General features: G+C 40.2%; 1 protein-coding gene across 6 annotated transcripts in view; it reads left to right on the top strand.

Annotated features, from left to right (window-relative positions):
• LOC123978190 (solute carrier family 23 member 1-like) overlaps nucleotides 1–7983 on the top strand; it is a 9016-nt gene extending 1033 nt beyond the window's left edge. For 2 of the 6 annotated variants that reach the window (XM_046061349.1, XM_046061350.1), the window contains exons 2-12: nucleotides 1419–1565; nucleotides 1944–2101; nucleotides 3874–4033; nucleotides 4254–4435; nucleotides 4735–4855; nucleotides 5018–5174; nucleotides 6572–6825; nucleotides 6933–7097; nucleotides 7200–7308; nucleotides 7424–7519; nucleotides 7727–7983. In XM_046061349.1, the coding sequence (XP_045917305.1) occupies nucleotides 1419–1565; nucleotides 1944–2101; nucleotides 3874–4033; nucleotides 4254–4435; nucleotides 4735–4855; nucleotides 5018–5174; nucleotides 6572–6825; nucleotides 6933–7097; nucleotides 7200–7308; nucleotides 7424–7519; nucleotides 7727–7938 (1761 nt within the window). In that variant the 3' untranslated portion in view covers nucleotides 7939–7983. Of the gene's footprint in view, nucleotides 1–1418; nucleotides 1566–1943; nucleotides 2102–3873; nucleotides 4034–4253; nucleotides 4436–4734; nucleotides 4856–5017; nucleotides 5175–6571; nucleotides 6826–6932; nucleotides 7098–7199; nucleotides 7309–7423; nucleotides 7525–7726 lie in introns of those variants that run through there. The other 4 variants (XM_046061351.1, XM_046061352.1, XM_046061353.1 and 1 more) reach the window with 4 other exon arrangements.
• The last annotated feature ends 12012 nt before the right edge of the window (nucleotides 7984–19995 follow it).

Genomic DNA, 19995 nt, shown 5'->3' with positions numbered 1-19995 from the left:
TGGCTCCCAGTATGTTTTAGAATTGACTTTAAAATTCTATTGATCACTTTTAAAGCTCTTCATGGCCTCTCGCCTTGTTATATTTCTGACCTTTTAGTCCCATACGCACCAGCACGTACCTTGAGATCCTCGGGCAGAGGTCTGTTGTCTGTTCCAGAGTCTCGACTGAAAACTAAAGGGGACAGAGCGTTTTCTGTCAGGGCCCCGAGGCTCTGGAACAGCCTGCCCGAGGAAATCAGGTCGGCTGAGTCGGTGAACTCTTTTAAGTCCCTTCTTAAAACATACTTTTATAGGAGAGCTTTTCCCGATCTTATTTGACTTATCTTATTTTATCCCTTTTATTTTATTGTATTTTACTAATTTTATATTAAATTTTCATGCTCTTATCTTTTTTGTATTATTCTTTACACTTGTTAAAGCACTTTGTAACTTGTTTTTGAAAAGTGCTCTACAAATAAGGATTATTATTATTATTATTATTATTAAAAGCATTTCTATTGAAATGAGCGACATAACATCAATTTAGCTCAATCTAGCCTGTACAGGTTATGCTGGTCAGAGACGTCAGAGCGAGGTGGTTGTGGGTGTGGGCTTGGCCAATGCAGTAAATGCAAACCCATGATTGGTCAAACCCACCAATAGAATCTCTTATTTTGACCATTTTTGAGTGGCAACTTGCAAAACTCTCTCACTTGCAAGTTTTCTGACTCACAAGGACAACTTTCAAATAATCAAATAAGATGACATAATAGCAATTTTTTTTTGTGACACAAAAACACAAACTTGATTTTTAATTGCAGTGCTTGCATTAAAATTACCTACAATAACCTACTGTTAATACAGAAATAGCCTACCGAGCCCACCCTCCACTGGCCGCCGCTGGCACTGGTGTTCTGTCGATTTATGCTACCTGTCCAGATGTGCTACTTAATGGTTCTGCGCACGCGCATGCCCAACAAGCGTGGTCTGTTTCCACCCCCATAAATCTGTGCAACCTTGCTGTTGGGAATGCTGTCGAGACAGTGGCTGATCGTCGGCCGCAATATCAAAATATAATCATTATTAGTCTATCAGAATATGCTACCCCTGATATCTTAAATAAAGATGGCATAATGTAGTAGCCTATTTCAACATGCTCCCCATCTCCTTACATTACACATGGAGTGAGTAGTGGTGCAATTTAAATGATTCTGTAGTGGGAGCATTATTGATAGGGGATATTAGTCTATCAGAATACGGCACAGTTACACTGTAATGAGAGCTCAACAGTCCGCAGAGCGGCTGTGTTGCGGTTCTGTCTCTGGGATCCGTGACAGGTGACCATGGACTTTTGTGTTGCGATTTCGGTCTCGGTTTCAGGACCGTTACAGTCCTAATGTTTATGTCTGCATTTGCATTTCTTTTATATGGTGCTACAGATGGATGTACAAGTCAATTACCAGCCCGGAGGAAAGGAGGGGAAGACCAGTGGGAGCAGATGTATAGCAGAGGAAGACAGAAATAAACCAACCTATGGTGTGACTGATGTACCCCCCTGGTACCTTTGTATTTTCCTGGCCATTCAGGTGGGTGTAATCATACCAGTGTTGTAAGTTGATTTTAGCCTTCAGCATGATTTCGAACTTATGACAAGATCTCTTTGAATGTCTTGTGAAATTCCTGGTTGTTGTGGCTGTTGAACCCACACTGTGATTGGGACAATAATAATGACAAGTTAAAACTTTCGCTCCTTTCAGCATGTAAACATCATTGTAACATTGCAAAAGTGTGTTGTAGCGGCCTGTGATTGTAAATGCAATCCCTCTTTGCTTTGTTTCAGCCAAGAGAAAGGTGATAACATTCTGTATGTTGTAAAGACCAGCTTTCTTGCTGTGTTCTGTGATTGTAGTGCGCTGTCAGCACCATCAATCCATCATTCTCATCACTGTTTCTCTCATGTGCAGCATTACCTGACAGCTTTCGGTGCGATCATCTCCATCCCGCTCATTGTCTCTGAGGGTCTGTGTCTGCAGCACGACAGCCTGACCCAGAGTCACCTCATTAACACCATTTTCTTGGTCTCTGGCCTGTGCACCCTGCTGCAGGTCACCTTCGGTGTCAGGTAAGGATGATGATGCTGATTCATTCCACCACTCTCCATCCAGTAAGGCAATGGTTCTCAAAGTGGGGTCCTTGAGTGGGTTCAAACAATCAACAAAATTTATTTCAGTCCTCACACATAATTTTCCATAACAAAAAAAGGAAAACAATGAAAATAAAACAATATATACATGCATAACAACCGAAAAAGGTGTAGACTGAAGCCTATGCTTATTATGCAAACCCTTTTTACATAATTATCTAAAGAGCGTCACTTTTCTCTCTAGATTTAATCCATTCATAATAAACGTACAGTTACATAAAAAAATGTAAAAACAAAAATTTCCAAGATGTTCATACATCTTCCAGGGGGTCCCCAGCAATAAGGGGAATAATTTATTTTCCAGGGGTGCAAACCTGTCACCTTTTGGTGAAATTCACCATTTATAATTTATAATTATAATTTTACTAATGTGGGGGACCCTGTGACAAAATCAAATGGAGTTCCGTGGTCCTTAATGTGAAAAAGTTTGAGAGCCACTGTAAGGTAAGATTGGCACAATAGTTGAGATGAGCTCTGTTTACAGAAGTACATCAGTTAGACCCTAATTGAAAAGTTTAAAAGTGGTACACTCACTACTGCTTTTACTTTCTTACCTTTACACTTCAACACTATTTGAAGGAACAAGTCTTAAAGTTCCACTAATCTGCTTATTTATATTAACAATAAATTAAATGACTCCACTGAATGTGAAAATGTTAGGTCAATAGTGTGGTAACAGTGACAAACTCACAGAGAATTATCAACCAACTGAATCAGAATCAGAAAGAGCTTTATTGCCAAATAGTATTTTACACGTATGAGCAATTTGCTATGGTGATTAGGGGCTAGATATAGACCTAAACATACAGTTGACATAAATAAATGTAAAATATATAAATGTGGAATAAACAGGTGTGCAAGTTATAAAAGAATAACAGAACTATGTGTAAAAGAAAACCAACAAAGTGGGAGTGAGGGGAATCAGTGTCAGAGGGGGTCTGGGCCTTGTTAATGAGGCCACCTGTGAATGGGAAGAAGCTGTTCTTGTTGCATGAGGTTTTGGTCCTGATGGACCGCAGCCTCCTGCTGGAGGGGAGTATCTGAAACAGCTGCAGCTTTTTAGCTTCTTTTAGCTCACTGTTTTGGTCTTACATCACATTCTCTTTATGGTTCAGTCTCACTGCTCTTATCAACCCATTTTCAAGCAGCAGCAAGCTGCTATTTTTAAAACCTCTGGCACACTACCTGCCCGGCACCAGACGATGGACAGACAACATTAGCGATAGATGGTAAAGAAATTCAGAAAAATCAGCACCTAATGTAGCACCTAGATATTTTTCTCAGGAGTTGATGGAAACCAAAATTGCGCTAAAGTAGAGTGAATACATGGGCTTACATTCTTCTGGCAGACAGAAACACTCCAGATCAATATAAATTTTGTTCCAAACCTTCTGGTTGAGGAGATGCAAGTGTTTTTGATAACATTTGCTTAAAATCTGCTTATCATCAGCATGTTAACATATTCGTTGTAAGCATGTTAGAATGCTAACATTAGCATTTAGTTCAAAGCACGGCTGTGCCTTTAAGTACAAAAAAAGTTATGTCCATCAAATGCAAGCTAACCAGTTGCATACTGTGCTGTAGTATTATAGATTAGGAGACACATGGCATCCTTTAATTGCTTTGTTTTGGACAAATTTCACAGTAAATTGTTTTTGTTTTTTTTATTACCATTTATGTCACACATGTAGGCTTCCCATCCTACAGGGGGGTACGTTTGCTTTGCTGACACCTGCCATGGCCATGTTGTCCATGCCAGAGTGGAAGTGCCCAGCCTGGACCCAGAACGCCAGTCTGGTCAACACCTCCTCACCTCTCTTCATTGAAGTGTGGCAGACCCGCATGAGAGCAGTGAGCCACCACAAACATTGTGCATTCACATCTTAAAATAAAAACAAGCCAACAAAGAAGTATAACAGCACTTCTGTGGAGCTCATAATTAATTCAGTGAGCTCATGTAGTGTCTGCTCCGGGACGTAACCAGTTATATTGTTGTCACAGTCTGTCACTCAGCCAAAGAAAGAGTGATGATGTTAACGCTCATGCTCTTGGTTTTTGTGTTCCCGTTAAGCTGCAGGGTTCTATCATGGTGGCCTCTCTCCTCCAGATCCTGGTGGGTTTCTTTGGTATCATCGGCTTCCTCATGCGCTTCATAGGTCCATTAACCATTGCCCCCACAGTCTCTCTGATAGGCCTGTCACTGTACGATTCAGCTGGAGCCAAGGCTGGCAGCCACTGGGGCATCTCTGCTATGTACGTAAGCACTGACTGCTGCGGTGAATGCCTCTTTGCCCAGTTGGAAATGTCAAAATGTTTTTACTGTGTGGACCAGCAGTACTGGGCTGTAAATTTAGCAACAGGAGGTCACAGTCTAAAATGATATTAACTTAACTGGTGATACTGGGAAAGAGCCAGAGCTCTTTTGAAATTTAGATTTGATGAGCCAGAAATTTCCTTCAGTGGGGATAGTGTCATCACAGGCCTGTTTTGAGTATGATATCAGTCTGTAATTTTGCATCATCTTGCTAATGATGTTTCTCTCATACACACAGGACCACAGTGCTGATCATCCTGTTCTCCCAGTATCTCCGTCTCATACCAATCCCTGTTCCTACATACAGCAAAGCCAAGAAGCTGCACACCTCCAAGTTCTTTGTCTTCCAGATAATGCCTGTATGTTCTCTGGAATACACTCAGATACTGTGATTTACATACTGTTTTAGACTATAATGCTCTGTGTTATTAATGGTAAAATATATATTTTTAAACAATTTTGTTGTATTTTATAGTAAGCCTGAAATACTGACACTGTTACTAATATTAGATATTGTTTAGATTCTGCTGGGTATTGCGGTCTCATGGTTAGTCTGCTACCTCCTCACCATCTATGATATCCTACCATCTAATCCGACCCACTATGGCCATCTGGCCCGTACTGATGTGAAGGGAAATGCGGTGAATGAGGCTCCCTGGTTCACATTTCCATATCCTGGTAAGTTCAACATTTTACTCTGTAGGCTGGCGATGGGTAGTGTTAAGATCCTTGGCAATATGGTCATTAACATGCTCTCTGCCTGTCTAACAGGCAAGACAGTCTCTGTGTCTCTTGCCAACTTTAAAACTGACAATTTTAACAAATTGTTGTGGGGTCCCACAAGGTTAAGTTGTAGGCCCAAGACTGTTCAGTCTACATATGCTGCCACTTGGTTCCATCATACAGAAGAATAATTTATCATTTCTTTATTTTCACATGATAACCTAATCCCTTTAAATGATTATTAAATAGTGACATTCAGACACTGGATGACCCAAAACTTTCCGCCGTTATACAAAGACAAGATTGAGATCCTTGTAGTAGGCGCTAGAGGTCAGAGACAGGAGATCCACTCAAACTGATCTGTGGTCTCTGCAGTCAGCAATGTGAAATCTAGGTGTTATCTTGGAACTTCACAATCCACATCACAGGTGTAACTAGGCCAGCATTTTACCACCTGAAAACTGTTTCCAAATTCAGATCCATCTGGTCTCAGTCAGACTCTGAAAAGCTGGTTCATGCATTCATATCTTCTGGGCTAGATTACTGTAATGTCCTTCTTGCCAGACCTCACAAAAAGATTGTGGGACGGCTCCAACTCATTCAAAATGCTGCACCCAGAGCCACCCACCCACCCTATACTTAGATCTCTTCACCTTCTTCCAATAAAACACAGAAGTGATTTCAATATATCCTTTACCGTTTACAAATCAAGCATAGCGTTAGTTCAGACAGGCAACAAAGTCAAGCCCAGCTGACAAGCACATCAGCTGACAGCAGCCATCTTAAAGCCAGCCACATCAGCTGACAGCTCAGCTGGTTCCTCTCTTAGCATTCAATGGCAAATTCCATACAAGGCATCTTATTTAAGCTGCCTGCCCTTGCAGCTTCCTCTGCAAGCAGCTTGTAATCCACCTCCACCCTAGCTCCTCCTTTCAGGTCGTATCTGATTAATCATGTCATTCATTTCTTAACGCCTGCTCTGTTGTGTTGGTCTTAGCTTTGATGAAAGTTGTCCTCCAGAACTCTCAGATCAACAGACACTGGCCTCCTAACTGCACCCATGATCAGTAATAAACCTGGGGAAGGTGCATTCAGTTATTATGGGACCCACTCCCTGGAGCAAACTGCCTGATAATATAAAATGTCATTTTTTCATCTGTTCTCTCAAGATGAAATATTTTTATTATTGTCTTCTTTTTTATATGTATTTAAAGATGCATTCATGTGTCATTTTATTTTGTTCATATTTGTTGTGATGCACAATGAACTCACATTGTATGACATGTGCCATAAATAAATTTTGTTTGACTTGACAATATTGCTGACAATCACAATTTTGACTCCTCATTCAGGTCAGTGGGGCATGCCAACTGTGAGCCTGGCAGGTGTGTTTGGCATAATGGCTGGAATACTATGCTCCATGGCAGAGTCTGTGGGCGACTACCACACATGTGCCAAACTGTCAGGGGCCCCTCCTCCCCCCAAGCACGCCATCAACCGGGGCATTGGTATTGAAGGGCTCGGCTGTTTGTTGGCAGGGGCCTTTGGCACTGGCAATGGCACTACCTCATTCAGCGAGAATGTGGCTGCCCTGGGTATCACCAAGGTAAGACACTTCGACTGATAATAACGTCCAGCCCTAAAATCAGATTACAGAACAAGCAAGTCTATGAAACTCTCACATTTCCAACTACCTCTTTTGTGTGACAACAGGTGGGTAGCAGAATGGTGATTCTTCTGAGCGGAGTTTTCATGATTTTGATGGGGATGCTGGGTAAAATCGGAGCCATCTTCTCAACAATCCCCACCCCTGTGGTTGGAGGAATGTTCCTTATCATGTTTGGAGTCATAACTGCAGCAGGAATTTCTAATCTGCAGGTAAACACACAGCATGAAATATGATTTGGTAGTCAGCCAGATTGTTCCCAAGTGCTGTGCTCCTTGCTGTTCAGAATTTTGCTGACATGTCTCATTTTACAGTCCACAGACATGAATTCCTCCAGGAATATATTTGTTTTTGGATTTTCCCTGTTTTCTGCACTCGTCATTCCAAACTGGATAATAAAGAATCCAGATTTATTAAAAACAGGTAGAATTTACCAAGAACTATTCCATTTTTCATTTAGTGATACATATCAATCTTAAGGTGTTTTGACTTTATTGCACTAATAATTTTTTTCTTTTGTCATTGGTGTGTAACTCAGGTATTAATGAGGTAGACCAAGTGTTACACATATTGTTGACCACCCATATGTTTGTAGGAGGGTTTCTTGGCTTCTTCCTAGATAACACAATTCCTGGTAAGGTGACGTGGAATTTTGTTATTGAATGAAATTGCATTTGATACACATAGCAGCCTTACAACAGCTCCATGTAGCCTCTTATAATCATTATGTAAATCACATCTTTTCTATTTTGTGAATGTAAACTACATGTGTGTTTATTATAAAGGAAGGTGTGGAATATGGCTGAATTCTTATAGTCTTTTTCTTATACCACTGTCTCAGGGACCAAACGTGAGCGTGGCATCTTTGTCTGGAACAAAGTACATCTTGAGGACTCTAGCAACACCTTGGGAACTAAAGAGGTGTATGACCTCCCCTTTGGCATAACCTCTTGCCTCTCATCTCAATCTTGGGTTCGTTACATACCTTTCTGCCCATGGAAGGGCCACAGAAGTCTTCCCAACACAGGGGTCATTGATGAATTGGCTCTATAAGATCTGAAATAGAGGTGGTATTATTAAATAAAATAAGAAAATTTGTGACTGCCTCTCTTTTTAGGTCACACTGCTGTTTCATATCAAACATGGGTTGCAGAAATATTGTCAGGGATCTCTGGCTTATTGTTTTTTAATTATTCATCTGTTACAGTCATTGAGTTGAGTTGCTGAGGATATGAGTAGGCCTATTAAAAAATAACATAAATGCAGAATGTAATTCTGGTCACTGCACTAATTCTTCTTAAATAATACAATTAGAGTAAATGTGTCTATGTTTACTGTCCTTTACATGTAGCAAAGCTTCCAGCTGTGGGTGTAATTTTGATGTGTAAGCTATGTTTTCACAGCCTGACCACAGAGAGAGAAATAAAAATATCGGAGTGTGAACTGTAGCTCTCATATTCCGTCAACACCAATTAAAATAGAGTGACTAAATGATCAAAGTGTCACTATGTTCCACCATTACTCAGAATTCTTCCAATAAAACACAGCCGGTCACACACACAGACAGAAAACTAGAATAATGTGCTCTTCATTCTCCTCTTTCAAAGGAAATTAAATTTAGCCTGTGGATAAATGTATTATCACACAGCCCTATCTTCAGACTGATCTAGGCAGCTGCTTGAAACCCCACAGCAGCAACCCTCTAGCTGTTATTGTGTTTTCTTCTGCAAAAGCAAGCATAGATAGCACATCCTCTTTTTTTTCCTTTGCCTTCCATGCCTATATCTCTTTCTCTCTGTATTAATTTCCTCTTTCTTACTGACTCTGACAGGTGGGATATGGCGTGACGCTTTGATCTGTGGAGTCATCATTTTTCCCAGAAGCCCATTTTGACCACTGGTCAATGGTTGACTGCTCACTCTAATGTTATTTCAGATTAGCACTGACAAAAATCTCACCTTTTCTTTGGATGTCTTTTTGGCACCTCCCTGGGAACAAATTACAGAATACTGAATTTTGTATGTTGGTGTTTTGGAAAGGGATCTGCATTTCAGTGGGAAATGATTATAACTCAGCAGTTCTCTGCTGATCAGGCAATGCTTCAAATTTACTAGAACCGTCTTTTTTTGTCTGAAACCTCAGCCTTGAGGAATTGCTTTTATTGTCTCTTTTTGAAATCGAAATTTTATCATCTGTCCTCCCAGCTTTCAGGCACATTATGAGATTTATCTTAGGCTCTTGAAAGCTTTCAAATGCCAAGTTTATCTTTTTGACATAAATATGACCGCAAATGGAATTAAGGAGTTGCAGGAGGAGAGAGAGAAAGAGAGAGAGAGATTGTGTATTTGTGACCACTAGATGGGGATAATGTAGGCAAATGTGAGATACTGCTCTACACACTCCTGATGATTCATTCATTCAGACACAAACAGGGTAAATACAGAATATCAAAATGAGTGCACACATAAGTAAATATATTTCAGATGGTCTCATTTACAGTCTTCTTAGCAAATGTATTTAAAAGGCACTTGAGAATACATATGCGGTCGAGACCTGAAGGCAATTACTTCCCATGGGCTCAAGGAGAATGAAATATTTCATCATGCCAAGACATAATTGCTAATACATAAAGAAGAAGGATGTATCCATTTTGCACACATTCTGGGAGTATTGATAGCTTCCTGTTCAATCGAAGAGTTCTGGCAACATGCTGTAGGAAACTTGGTGTCAAGCACTCACACAACCAACGTGGGACAATAACAATGGTATATTATTATAATATAAGTCAGGTGAAACCCTTGGCTCTTTAGTGGGCCATCAGAATCATGTCTGTTCATTTCCTGACCTCAGTGGTGGATATATCTTATACGTCAGTGCTTGGAAATACTGGATGAAACTGGCTTTCACAGTGATGCTTGATATGAGCAAGATATCCGGAAAGACCTACAAACTGCCCTTGTACTGTATTTATAGGATCAACAAAGACACTACTGGATAATTCCTGTTTGTTGTCACTTTCTTGTGACAAAAGCTGCTGGAAAAGTAACATCTGACACCTGTCATATTAAAAGCAAATGTTGTACTGGTGCATATTGTTAAATTCTTGATATCCAGAAAATATACTGACTCAGGTAATTCTGACTCATAAACCCCACTTGACAAAGCATTTTCAGACACTGATTTCACTTTAATCCAAACACTTGGATCCAATCTTATATAAATGATATTATTGTTTGACTGGAGGTGTGACCTTAATATCAGGAAGGTATTCTGGAAGCAAGATAAATCTTTCATAACATAGTCACTGATTCTAAATCAGAAGCAGTGTTTCTTTTGTGCCATCTAATGTAGCTAACAAAAAATACCTATTCTGTAAATATCAACTTGAAGATATTCTGTTCTAAATTGCTTTTAAGACATAATTTTATTTACATGCATTGGTGGACAGAGGGAGCAACAATGTCATACTCATTATATGTACAATTTCACTTATACAATGAACACTAATGTATTATACACCACTCAGCCATAACATTATGACCACTGACACGTGAAGTGAATAACACAGGAATTAAGGAGTTTCAGGAGGCTCAAAATTGTGGGAACACTGAAATCATACATCAGATCTTGATGAAGAAAATAGTGCAAAGTTCAAATTTTTTACTGTACATTGTATAATTTGTTGAGAACAAAATGATGTAAGAGCGGTCAATGGAAACCAAAATCGCCAAAATCACACTGAAAATCAAAGTGCCCACTGCACCAGTGAAAGGTCTGACAATGGCTCTGAGGATTTAACAGCAGTCAGGGTACCTTTGGCTAGCATGTGGACGTTTGTTTGACCCTTCAAGGATATGCCTCCTCAGACCATCACTGACCAACTGCAGTGTTCACCACAGTGTCTCCAAACTCTTTCACATCTGTCACAACTGAACCGGCTGAATTTAGAGTTGCTAAGAAGGCAGTCAGTTTCAGATGATGTAAATGGTCCATTTCAGATGATGTAAATGGATGTCTGGAGAACTCCTGGACAGAAAAATGGAGGTTATGAAAAGAATCCATGTTGGTTCCACTGGCCAAGCTTCCATTACTAAAGGTGTTAAATGACTAGTGCCCCATGGCACCTCATTAGTAAATCAGGGCGGCTGAGTCAGTGAACTCTTTCCCTTCTTAAAACATACTTTTATAGGAGAACCTTTCCTCATTTTATTTTATTCTATTTATTATTATATCTACCTTTAACACGTATTTTAGTCTTTTAAGTGTTTTCTTGGTTTCATCATATATTTGTTTTTATGTGTTTTATTGCCTTTGCGCATGTCAAAGCACTATGTAACTTGTTTTGCTCTATAGATTAAGATTATTATTAGTAGTAGTATTATTATTAGCAGTAGAATTAGTAGTAGTAGTATTAGTATTAGTATTTGTAGTAGTAGCAACAGTAGAGTGCAGCAACATTACTGGATTTTGCTGTTGGGCACCTGGAGGGCATGTGCGCTTATTCTTTGTTGATTTCTCATCAGCTTTTAAATGCATACAGCCCCATATTCTAGCTCGCAGGCTTTCTGAAATATCTGGTGTTGACTTTAGCACCATATGTTGGCTGGTCAACTTCCTAACAATGAGGTAACAGAAAGGCCCTGACGTGGGGGTGCGTCTTGTCTCCTTCGTTATTTGTGGTCTTCACCAATGACTGCCAGATTATGTTTGAGTCAAGGTTCATAATCAAGTTTGCAGATGTCTCTGTGATTGTCAGCCTCCTGCAGGACCATGAGGTGGGCCATAGTCCAGTCCTGGACAATTGCATCAAATGGTGTGATGACTCATACTTGCAACTCAAAGTATCTAAGACAAAAGACAAAAGACATGCTCAACTTTTGCCGAAACCCTCCTGTCACAGCAACAACTTTTATCAATGGCAGAGCTGCAATGGCAGTGAGCCAGTATAGATACTTGGACACCATCCTCGAAGATAAATTCACCTTTGATGCTAATTCATCTGCAAAAAGAAAAAAGTTGAGGGTTTTTAACACTGATAAATTGCATAAACGAGCAGATACCGGTCCTGCTACTGGGTTGATGCCCTTCTACGGCGCTGTCCAGCTCTCTTCGTGTAAGGGCCGTATCCTGATATTTCCTCCATGCTCTTGAGACAATTGAGCAATTGTCTGTGGCCACAACCTGCAAAACCATTCCCTTTTTGGGGTTGTTTTGCTGTTTTGCCTCTCCATTGCACCAAAACAGGTGATAATGAGTCTGCAGCTCTTGTGGGGTGCTCTGCAGTGGTCAGTATCAAAAGTGGTCCAAGGAAGAAAAAGCGAGGAACCAGCGTCAGGGTCATGGATGCACATGGGGAGTGAAGAGGCTGGCCCACGCGGTCCGATCCAACAGACGTCGTTGTTGTAGAACAATGTTGTCTTATATTTCATTATGCATTCACATGTATTTTTCTATTGACTTCTGTTAATTTGTTTTAGCATTTTATCTACTTTATTTGGTAGAGTTTAGTCTCCAATGTTTTATTTGTTCTTAATTTTATTATATTAATATTCGGGCTCCACATCAAGCTATTGAAATGCACTGAAAAAGATGCTGCATCTGTGACTCCAACCATGTGATCAAGGTTGTGGCTGGTACCTCCCTCACCAGCGTTGTGTCGATGAGAGATGTTGATGATGAATGTCGTAGATCAAGTAGCTACATCTTGTTTATAGAATATACCAATTGCATTTGAATACGTCAGTTTTCTGGGTGCCTGAATATCCTAAAATATTCATAATGCTGCAGTCTCTCTTCACTCATAATAATTTCCATCTGTTTCCTTTACTCTTTCATCAAGTCCTCACATGCCTCTCTCTCCCTGTCTTTCTTGCCATCTCAAACCACGTTTGGGGCACTGATACACTCTTACAGATGCCAGACCAATCGGGGCCCATGCGCGCATGGAAGCAACTCTGTTGCAACGTTTCATGCGTGAAACATCCAGAAGCAGAGATTCTCTGCATTTTTGGTCAGATGAATAATTCTCTCCCACCCAGAGACCTGCCCCTGCCTCATCACAGCGGGTCCCATTGGTGTTCATTAACAAAGCCAGACAAGAAATGAAAACAGTCTACTTTAAGGAACAGTTCATCCCAAAATGAAAACTCTCATCATTCCCATTGTGCTAGTTAGTACTCTGCAGTGTTTTAATCAGTGCAGCATTTACACTTACGCTTGTCAGATATTATACAAGGTACAAGGTTGTTTATTTGTCATTATACAGCACAAGGCTGCATAACAAAATTAAATTTGTAGGTCCTTCATGCTCCACACACAACATATAGCCTAATTAAGTGTATATTAAAACATTGTAACATAAAATAAATCAGTATAGGCCTACAGTTATTTATATACATATATACATACACGTATACAATACAAGGGACTGCACCATGAGGAAGCTTAAGTCCTGATGGTGTATTTTCTGGAAAAGTGTGATTAACTTATTACCTTATACTATACTGTATTACCCTCTTCCTTGTCTCTCTATGACATGGTGTATTATTAGGATTTGACCACTGGAGGATGCTACAGGCTTTGATTTTTAGTCTGAACCACAGACTATGACCCAGGCTATTAAATTAGAGCCTTGTCATGAGTACAAAAGAACAACAAAACAGTGTGTCATGAAAAAACATATCCTCTTGCCTACCAGTGCTGACAAACACTGTTGCACTGATAAGAAACATTATAGATATATATATTTTTTTATAAAATGCTATTAGCAATTGACAAGGTAGCGATAATAAACTGCTGTGGTTTTGGTTAGCTGGGCAGTGTAACTGCTCAATAAATAAGAAAACATAACTGATACAGAAAAGAGTAAACTTCCTGCTTTCTTACAGTGCAGACACTTTGCTGCTTGCTCTTGCCTCTCCTTGCATTCTTTTGCTTAAACTCTTTTTTTTCCCTGCTAGAAATCAGCAGCTCATGGATACTTTTAAATCACTGGGACTGTCAGATAAAGTAGGCTCTTGCCATACTTTAAAACCTTTTATGATCTTAGTGCTACGCGAGTGCGGCCTATCAATAGCACTAGCCTGTACTGCAGTGGCTGGAGCTATAGCTAATGCTAATTAGCAACAAGATGCCCCCCTTCTCCACGGACGACTTCTACAAACTTCTACAGAAAATTACTGTGCTGGAAACCAAGATCCACAGGTTAGAAATGAATGTGGAAGTGAATGGATTATGTGGGAATGACACCACTTTACCATGGACCCAAAACAGTGGACAAGAGCATGCTAAAACACGGCTAATTAGCACCAACAAGACTACCAAGAAGCAGGAGGCCTGTGTACTGGGTAATAAATCTCAAAGTGGTAGTCCTCCCTGGAATGCTCTTGGTGCAAAGCCTAAGAATAAATCATTTCCTTGGGAAATGGGAGGACGAGTAACAGGCAGAACCCAGCGCCCTGAGATTTGTGATGCGACTGGATGGCCTGCATTATCATCCAGGCAGAGCGCCTCTTCAATCCCTGTCCTTGGTAGGACATCTGCAAAAGGAGAGTTAGCAACAAACCTCCCCAACAACCGAGTGTGCATCAGCAGAACAGATTTTCACCACTATTGCAGGACCCTGGATCTCCGTCTGATGACCTGGATAACCTCCCGTCCTCACACAGAAGGGTAAGGACTGAGAGTAAATCAGGAAGTAAAAGGCTGCAGGGAAAGCTAACAACTGGGCCTCAAACTCTGATTGTGGGTGACGCTGCTGTAAACGATGTAAGAAGCATGTGCAGTAAGAACACCAAAATACTCTGCTTTCCGAAGGATACGGTGTCTGACTTGGCAGAAAGAATCCTGCATATCGTGGCTGAACATCCTACTGTGAAAAACATCATACTGCACATCGGGGCCAATGATGTTGTTGTGGTGTCCGAACAATAATGCTGCGATGATGTGTTGAGAGGAAACCCGCTTGACACTGTTCTTGATCATAAAAGTTTATTACATCAAGGCGTTCAGCATCAATTACAAGCTCTGCAGCAGCTTGGAGAGTGACCCAGCCCGATGGCCACCCTGTCTCTCTATACATCAAACATAGCTTATATAGGATATGTTTAGGTATCTGTTAGGTACCATAGAGGGGTTTGAGTCTGCAAAATAAAAGGTCAAACCCATAGAAGGGTACAGTGCTATTCTGAGGTAACAAAACAAGGGGTTAGAGGTCAAATTCTATGGAAGGGTTCAGTCCCTACATAACCACCAATCACTGCTCTCCCCGTAGAAGGTCACTGACCTTCTGTCCTGCTGCTACAGTGCTATTTTGAACTGTTATGAGTCAAATGCACAAATATTGGATACCACATTGTGAAGCAACAGTCTGAAGTGTTGAAAAAGGACTTTAATAATCTGTTGAACACGGTCAGCTCTTTGAATGCTGAGGTGTTTATCAGTGGCCCTATACCGCCAATCCGAAGAGGAGCTGAGAGATTCAGCAGACTGATGGCATTGAACACGTGGCTATTAACGGCATGTACTGTCCATTCAGTGCATTTCATCGAAAACTTTTACTTTTTGTGGGACCGCAGACATCTTTTTAAGGCAGATGGACTTCGCCTTAACAAGTCAGGAGTAAAATTGTTCAGCTCCAACCTGTTTCACTTTCTGCGTCACTCATCTGTTCCCTCTGCCAAGGACAAGAGACAAGAGGAATCTAAACAAGAAGAAGACATAACACAACACGCCAGAAACCTTGAAGGAGAGCCACCTCAGCCCCCGCCGGAAGAGAGCTCTGATCACGGGAGACAACTGAGCCAAGAGGAAGAGCCCCCACCTCCCTCACTGAAAACCAACAGTGAGGATTCACCATCTTTACCCCCCCCAATCCCCATCTAGGTCACCCTTATCTCCAGACACCTTTTGTCCCCTCTCCCCCCTGTTGGATTTCACTGATCACATGGAAGACCTGGTTAGAGCTGGGACAAAATTTACTCCCCGCACCTTCCCTCGCTCCACTCCCATTTTCTCTACCCTAAACCCCCCTCACCGTCCACCTCCACCACTGGTTCTAAGTCCTCCAGGTTTGACACATCTGTCAAAAGTACAGCGCCCAACCCGTCCTCCCGCTCCACAATGGCAAAAAAGCCCAGTAAGCTCTGTCTGATATGTGCTGGGTCCAGGCTACAAGGAAAATAGCACTCACGACTCTTCCCAGTACAAGCCGGGCCCAATGTGCTGGTAGTCTTCTCCATCCCTGTCTTGATAGGTAACAGAAAAAGCATGGTGAATGTGTTAAGAAACAGGAAGCACTCCAAATTTAGTATTAATTCCTCGTCAGCCGCAGCCTGTCGAAAAAATTTACTGAGGCTTTCTCCTCAACACCCGCCCTCTCATGGGTCTCATTCAATGAGCTTGTAGATAATTTCAATTCTAAAATTACAAATGTTATTGATGCCAATGCACCAGCCAAGGTGAAGGTGGTCTCTGGTAAGAGAAGATCTCCATGGAGAAATGCCTCGCTGGTTAGAACTCAAAAAAGAGTGTCGAAAAGCTGAACGCAGGTGGCGGGAAACAAATCTCCAGGTTCATTATGACATCTATAAAGAGAGACTTCGCATTTATAATTTAGAACTGAGAAATGCAAGGCGGGCCTTCTTCTCTGACATCATCACCAAAAACACTAATAATGCACGTGCCCTGTTTGCTACTGTCGACAGGCTAACCAACCCTCCTGTGTCTGTAGCCTCTGAATTTCTATCTACCAGAGCCTGCAATGAATTTGCTTTCTTCTTCACAGACAAAATTCAAACAATTAGGCAAGCAATCAGTGCCTCCATGTCAGTAACAGGATATGTCTTGTCCCTGTGTCCGCTTAAAAACAATTCATATAGCATGAGACAATTTGATTCTATTAACCATAAAAACCTGGAGGACATAATACAACATCTGAAATCCTCCTCATGCTGCCTTGATATTCTGCCAACAGGTTTTTTCAAAAATGTTTCTAAATGCATGGCCTCAAATTTACTACAAATTGTCAACATGTCTCTTCTCTCAGGTTTTTTCCCACAGGCCCTGAAAACTGCAGTCATTAAGCCACTCTTAGCAATCTAGACAGTTCACTAATGAGCAATTATAGGCCCATATCAAATCTCCCATTTTTAAGTAAAATCATTGAAAAAGCTGTTTTTCAACAGCTTAGTGCTTTCTTGGCACTAAATTACTGTTTTGATGTCTTCCAGTCAGGTTTTCGACCACACCACAGCACTGAGACGGCTCTCTTTAAACACTGACAGTGGCAGAATTTCAGTCTTAGTATTATTGGATCTCAGTGCTGCATTCGACACGGTCGACCACAATATATTACTAGACAGACTTGAAAACTGGGTTGGACTTTCTGGCACAGTACTAAAATGGTTTGAATCCTAAGGACAGGGACTACTTTGTGTCTATAGGTAATTACACATCTGAGCTGACAAAAATGACATGTGGAGTTCCCCAAGGCTCCATTCTGGGACCTCTTTTGTTTAACATTTACATGCTTTCACTGGCTCAGATTATGAAAAACAACAAAATATGTTACCATAATTATGCAGATGACACACAGATTTACATAACCATTTCACCAGGGGACTATGATCCCATACAGGGGCTGAGTAACTGTATTGAGCAGGTCAACGATTGGATGTGCCAGAATTTTCTTCAATTAAACAAGGATAAAACCGAAGTTATTGTTTTTGGAGCCAGGGAGGAACGATTGAAAGTCAGTGCTCGACTTCAATCTGCAATGTTAAGAACCACAAATCAAGCCAGAAATCTTGGTGTGGTCATGGACTCAGACCTGAATTTGAGGAACCATATTAAGACAATTACAAAGTCAGCCTACTATCACCTGAAGAATATATCAAGGATTAAAGGAGGTATGTCTCAGCAGGACCTGGAAAAGCTTATCCATGCATTTATCTTCAGTCAACTTGACTACTGTAACAGTGTCCTTACAGGGCTCCCTTAGAAATCCATCAGACAGCTGCAGCTGATTCGGAACGCTGCTGCTCGAGTCCTCACTAAGACCAAAAAGGTGGGTCACATCACTCCAGTTCTGAGGTCTTTACATTGGCTTCCTGTATGTCAAAGAATTGATTTCAAAATCCTGCTGTTAGTTTATAAAGCACTAAAGGGTTTAGGGCCAAAATACATTTCCGATCTTCTGCTTCGTTACGAACCATCCAGACCTCTCAGGTCATCTGGGGCAAGTCTGCTTTCTGTCCCCAGAGTCAAAACTAAACAAGGAGAAGCAGCATTCAGTTATTATGCTCCCTATATTTGGAACAAACTCCCAGATAACTGCAGGTCTGCTGAAACAGTCAGTTCTTTTAAATTAAGACTGAAGACTTTTCTTTTTACCATTGCTTTTAATTAAATATTTAAGATTTTTCTTTTTATTGATAACTTACACTGCACTGTAACTTTTACTGTCCTGTTTTCTTTTTCTGTTTTTAGCTTTTTATCATAGCTTTTTTCCATTTAACTCTTTTAACCCTGATTGTAACACTGTAACTTTTATTATATTTTATGTTGCTTTTAAACTTTTTTATATTTCCCTGTTGCTTTTATGTTTTATGTAAAGCACTTTGAATTACCTTGTTGTTAAAATGTGCTATACAAATAAACTTGCCTTGCCTTACATAATTTATTCCATGACCAACACCATCCATAAATTAACTATGCACAGAGAACGAAGTACTAGGAGATAAGAGAACTGCTACCTACTGCTCTCCACCACACTACAGTTATGCAAATTAATGCTTTGGTACAACATGTATTTTGTACAACAGGACTCAACTTGTAAAGATGTTTTTAGTCAACAGTCAAGGATACAGTGTTCATGACATAACTGTCTAAAACATCAGCTATTTAAGGGACCTCATTTTTAAAACAAGCCATATTTTCAGAGAAAATGTGCAGGTTTATCAATTACATATGGAAGACCATTTCTGCAATGGAAGTAGACATCAGAAATGCAGTAGTATTTATCATTTTTTAATATGTAAAGTTGTTTAAAATGTTGGTATGTTTGCAATCATTTCTTTATATTTATTTTGTTTAGATTGGATTGTCATTTATTATCAGAACATGTTATATTTGAGTAAAATGAATCCTTTAGCCATTATTTTGTTGTCAATAAGACGTAGGCCTATATATAGTCATTCAATAGTCATTGATGGCTAGAGTATACTTAGGCTATGGTTACACGTCTACTAAACTTTCACTAAAAGCCCTAATTTAGCCTGTTTTAAGCTAGTCAGAGGATAGACCACAATTAGATGCATATTAGACACTGCCCTCTATAGCCCAGTTTGTAGCGACAGCACTTGTTACCTGACAGTTTTAATTTGAGTAAAGAGCCATTATTTTGGTGTCTATTAGACATATAGCCTACTCTATGTAGTTGTTTAGCTGTATAATTGCTTGTGAGGCCATGGCATTTGAGTTTATGGGGTATTTACAATGTCTCATCAGCTGGCCTGCCTGTTTACTACAGTCAGACACAGAGCATAGGCCCCTACTGAAATTATGGAAGCCCAAAGTCATGAAAATCCTGTAAATCATTATAATGAGAAACTTTCTCTAAATAATGACTTAGTATCTCAAAGTAATGACAAACTCTAAAAAACAATGATAGTACAAAGTCATTATTTTGAGATATCAACTGATTTTAAGAAAGAAAGAATGGTTCGTGCAGCAGTCCTTTGCGAATCCCATACTCGTCCTCTGATTGGCATTGCCTTTTCTTTCACACTTCACACTGCAAATAGTAATAATAATTTATTTTAAATGCAGGACATTTTTGCGAGCTATGAATTTAATGCCATATCTTGAATAGAATAAACACAGTGTTTGAAACAGCAGTAAGCCATGACTAAACATAACAATAACACAAGGATCAATGGGTGCACTGCCATTGATTGATCTGACCTGGCTATTGCGACCTTGATATTTATTCAGATTAAACAAGTAAACAACATGAACCATTTAAACAACACAAAACAGTCAGCCTATAATGTAAGAGTTAAAAGTAAATATGCATTAAATTCCATGAAACCCTGAAACCCCTTCAACTAA

Source organism: Micropterus dolomieu, linkage group LG10, assembly GCF_021292245.1.
Source record: "Micropterus dolomieu isolate WLL.071019.BEF.003 ecotype Adirondacks linkage group LG10, ASM2129224v1, whole genome shotgun sequence".
Taxonomy (NCBI): domain Eukaryota; kingdom Metazoa; phylum Chordata; class Actinopteri; order Centrarchiformes; family Centrarchidae; genus Micropterus; species Micropterus dolomieu.
Note: the sequence above shows the minus strand (reverse complement) of the source record. Positions and strands in the feature narration are given on the sequence as shown.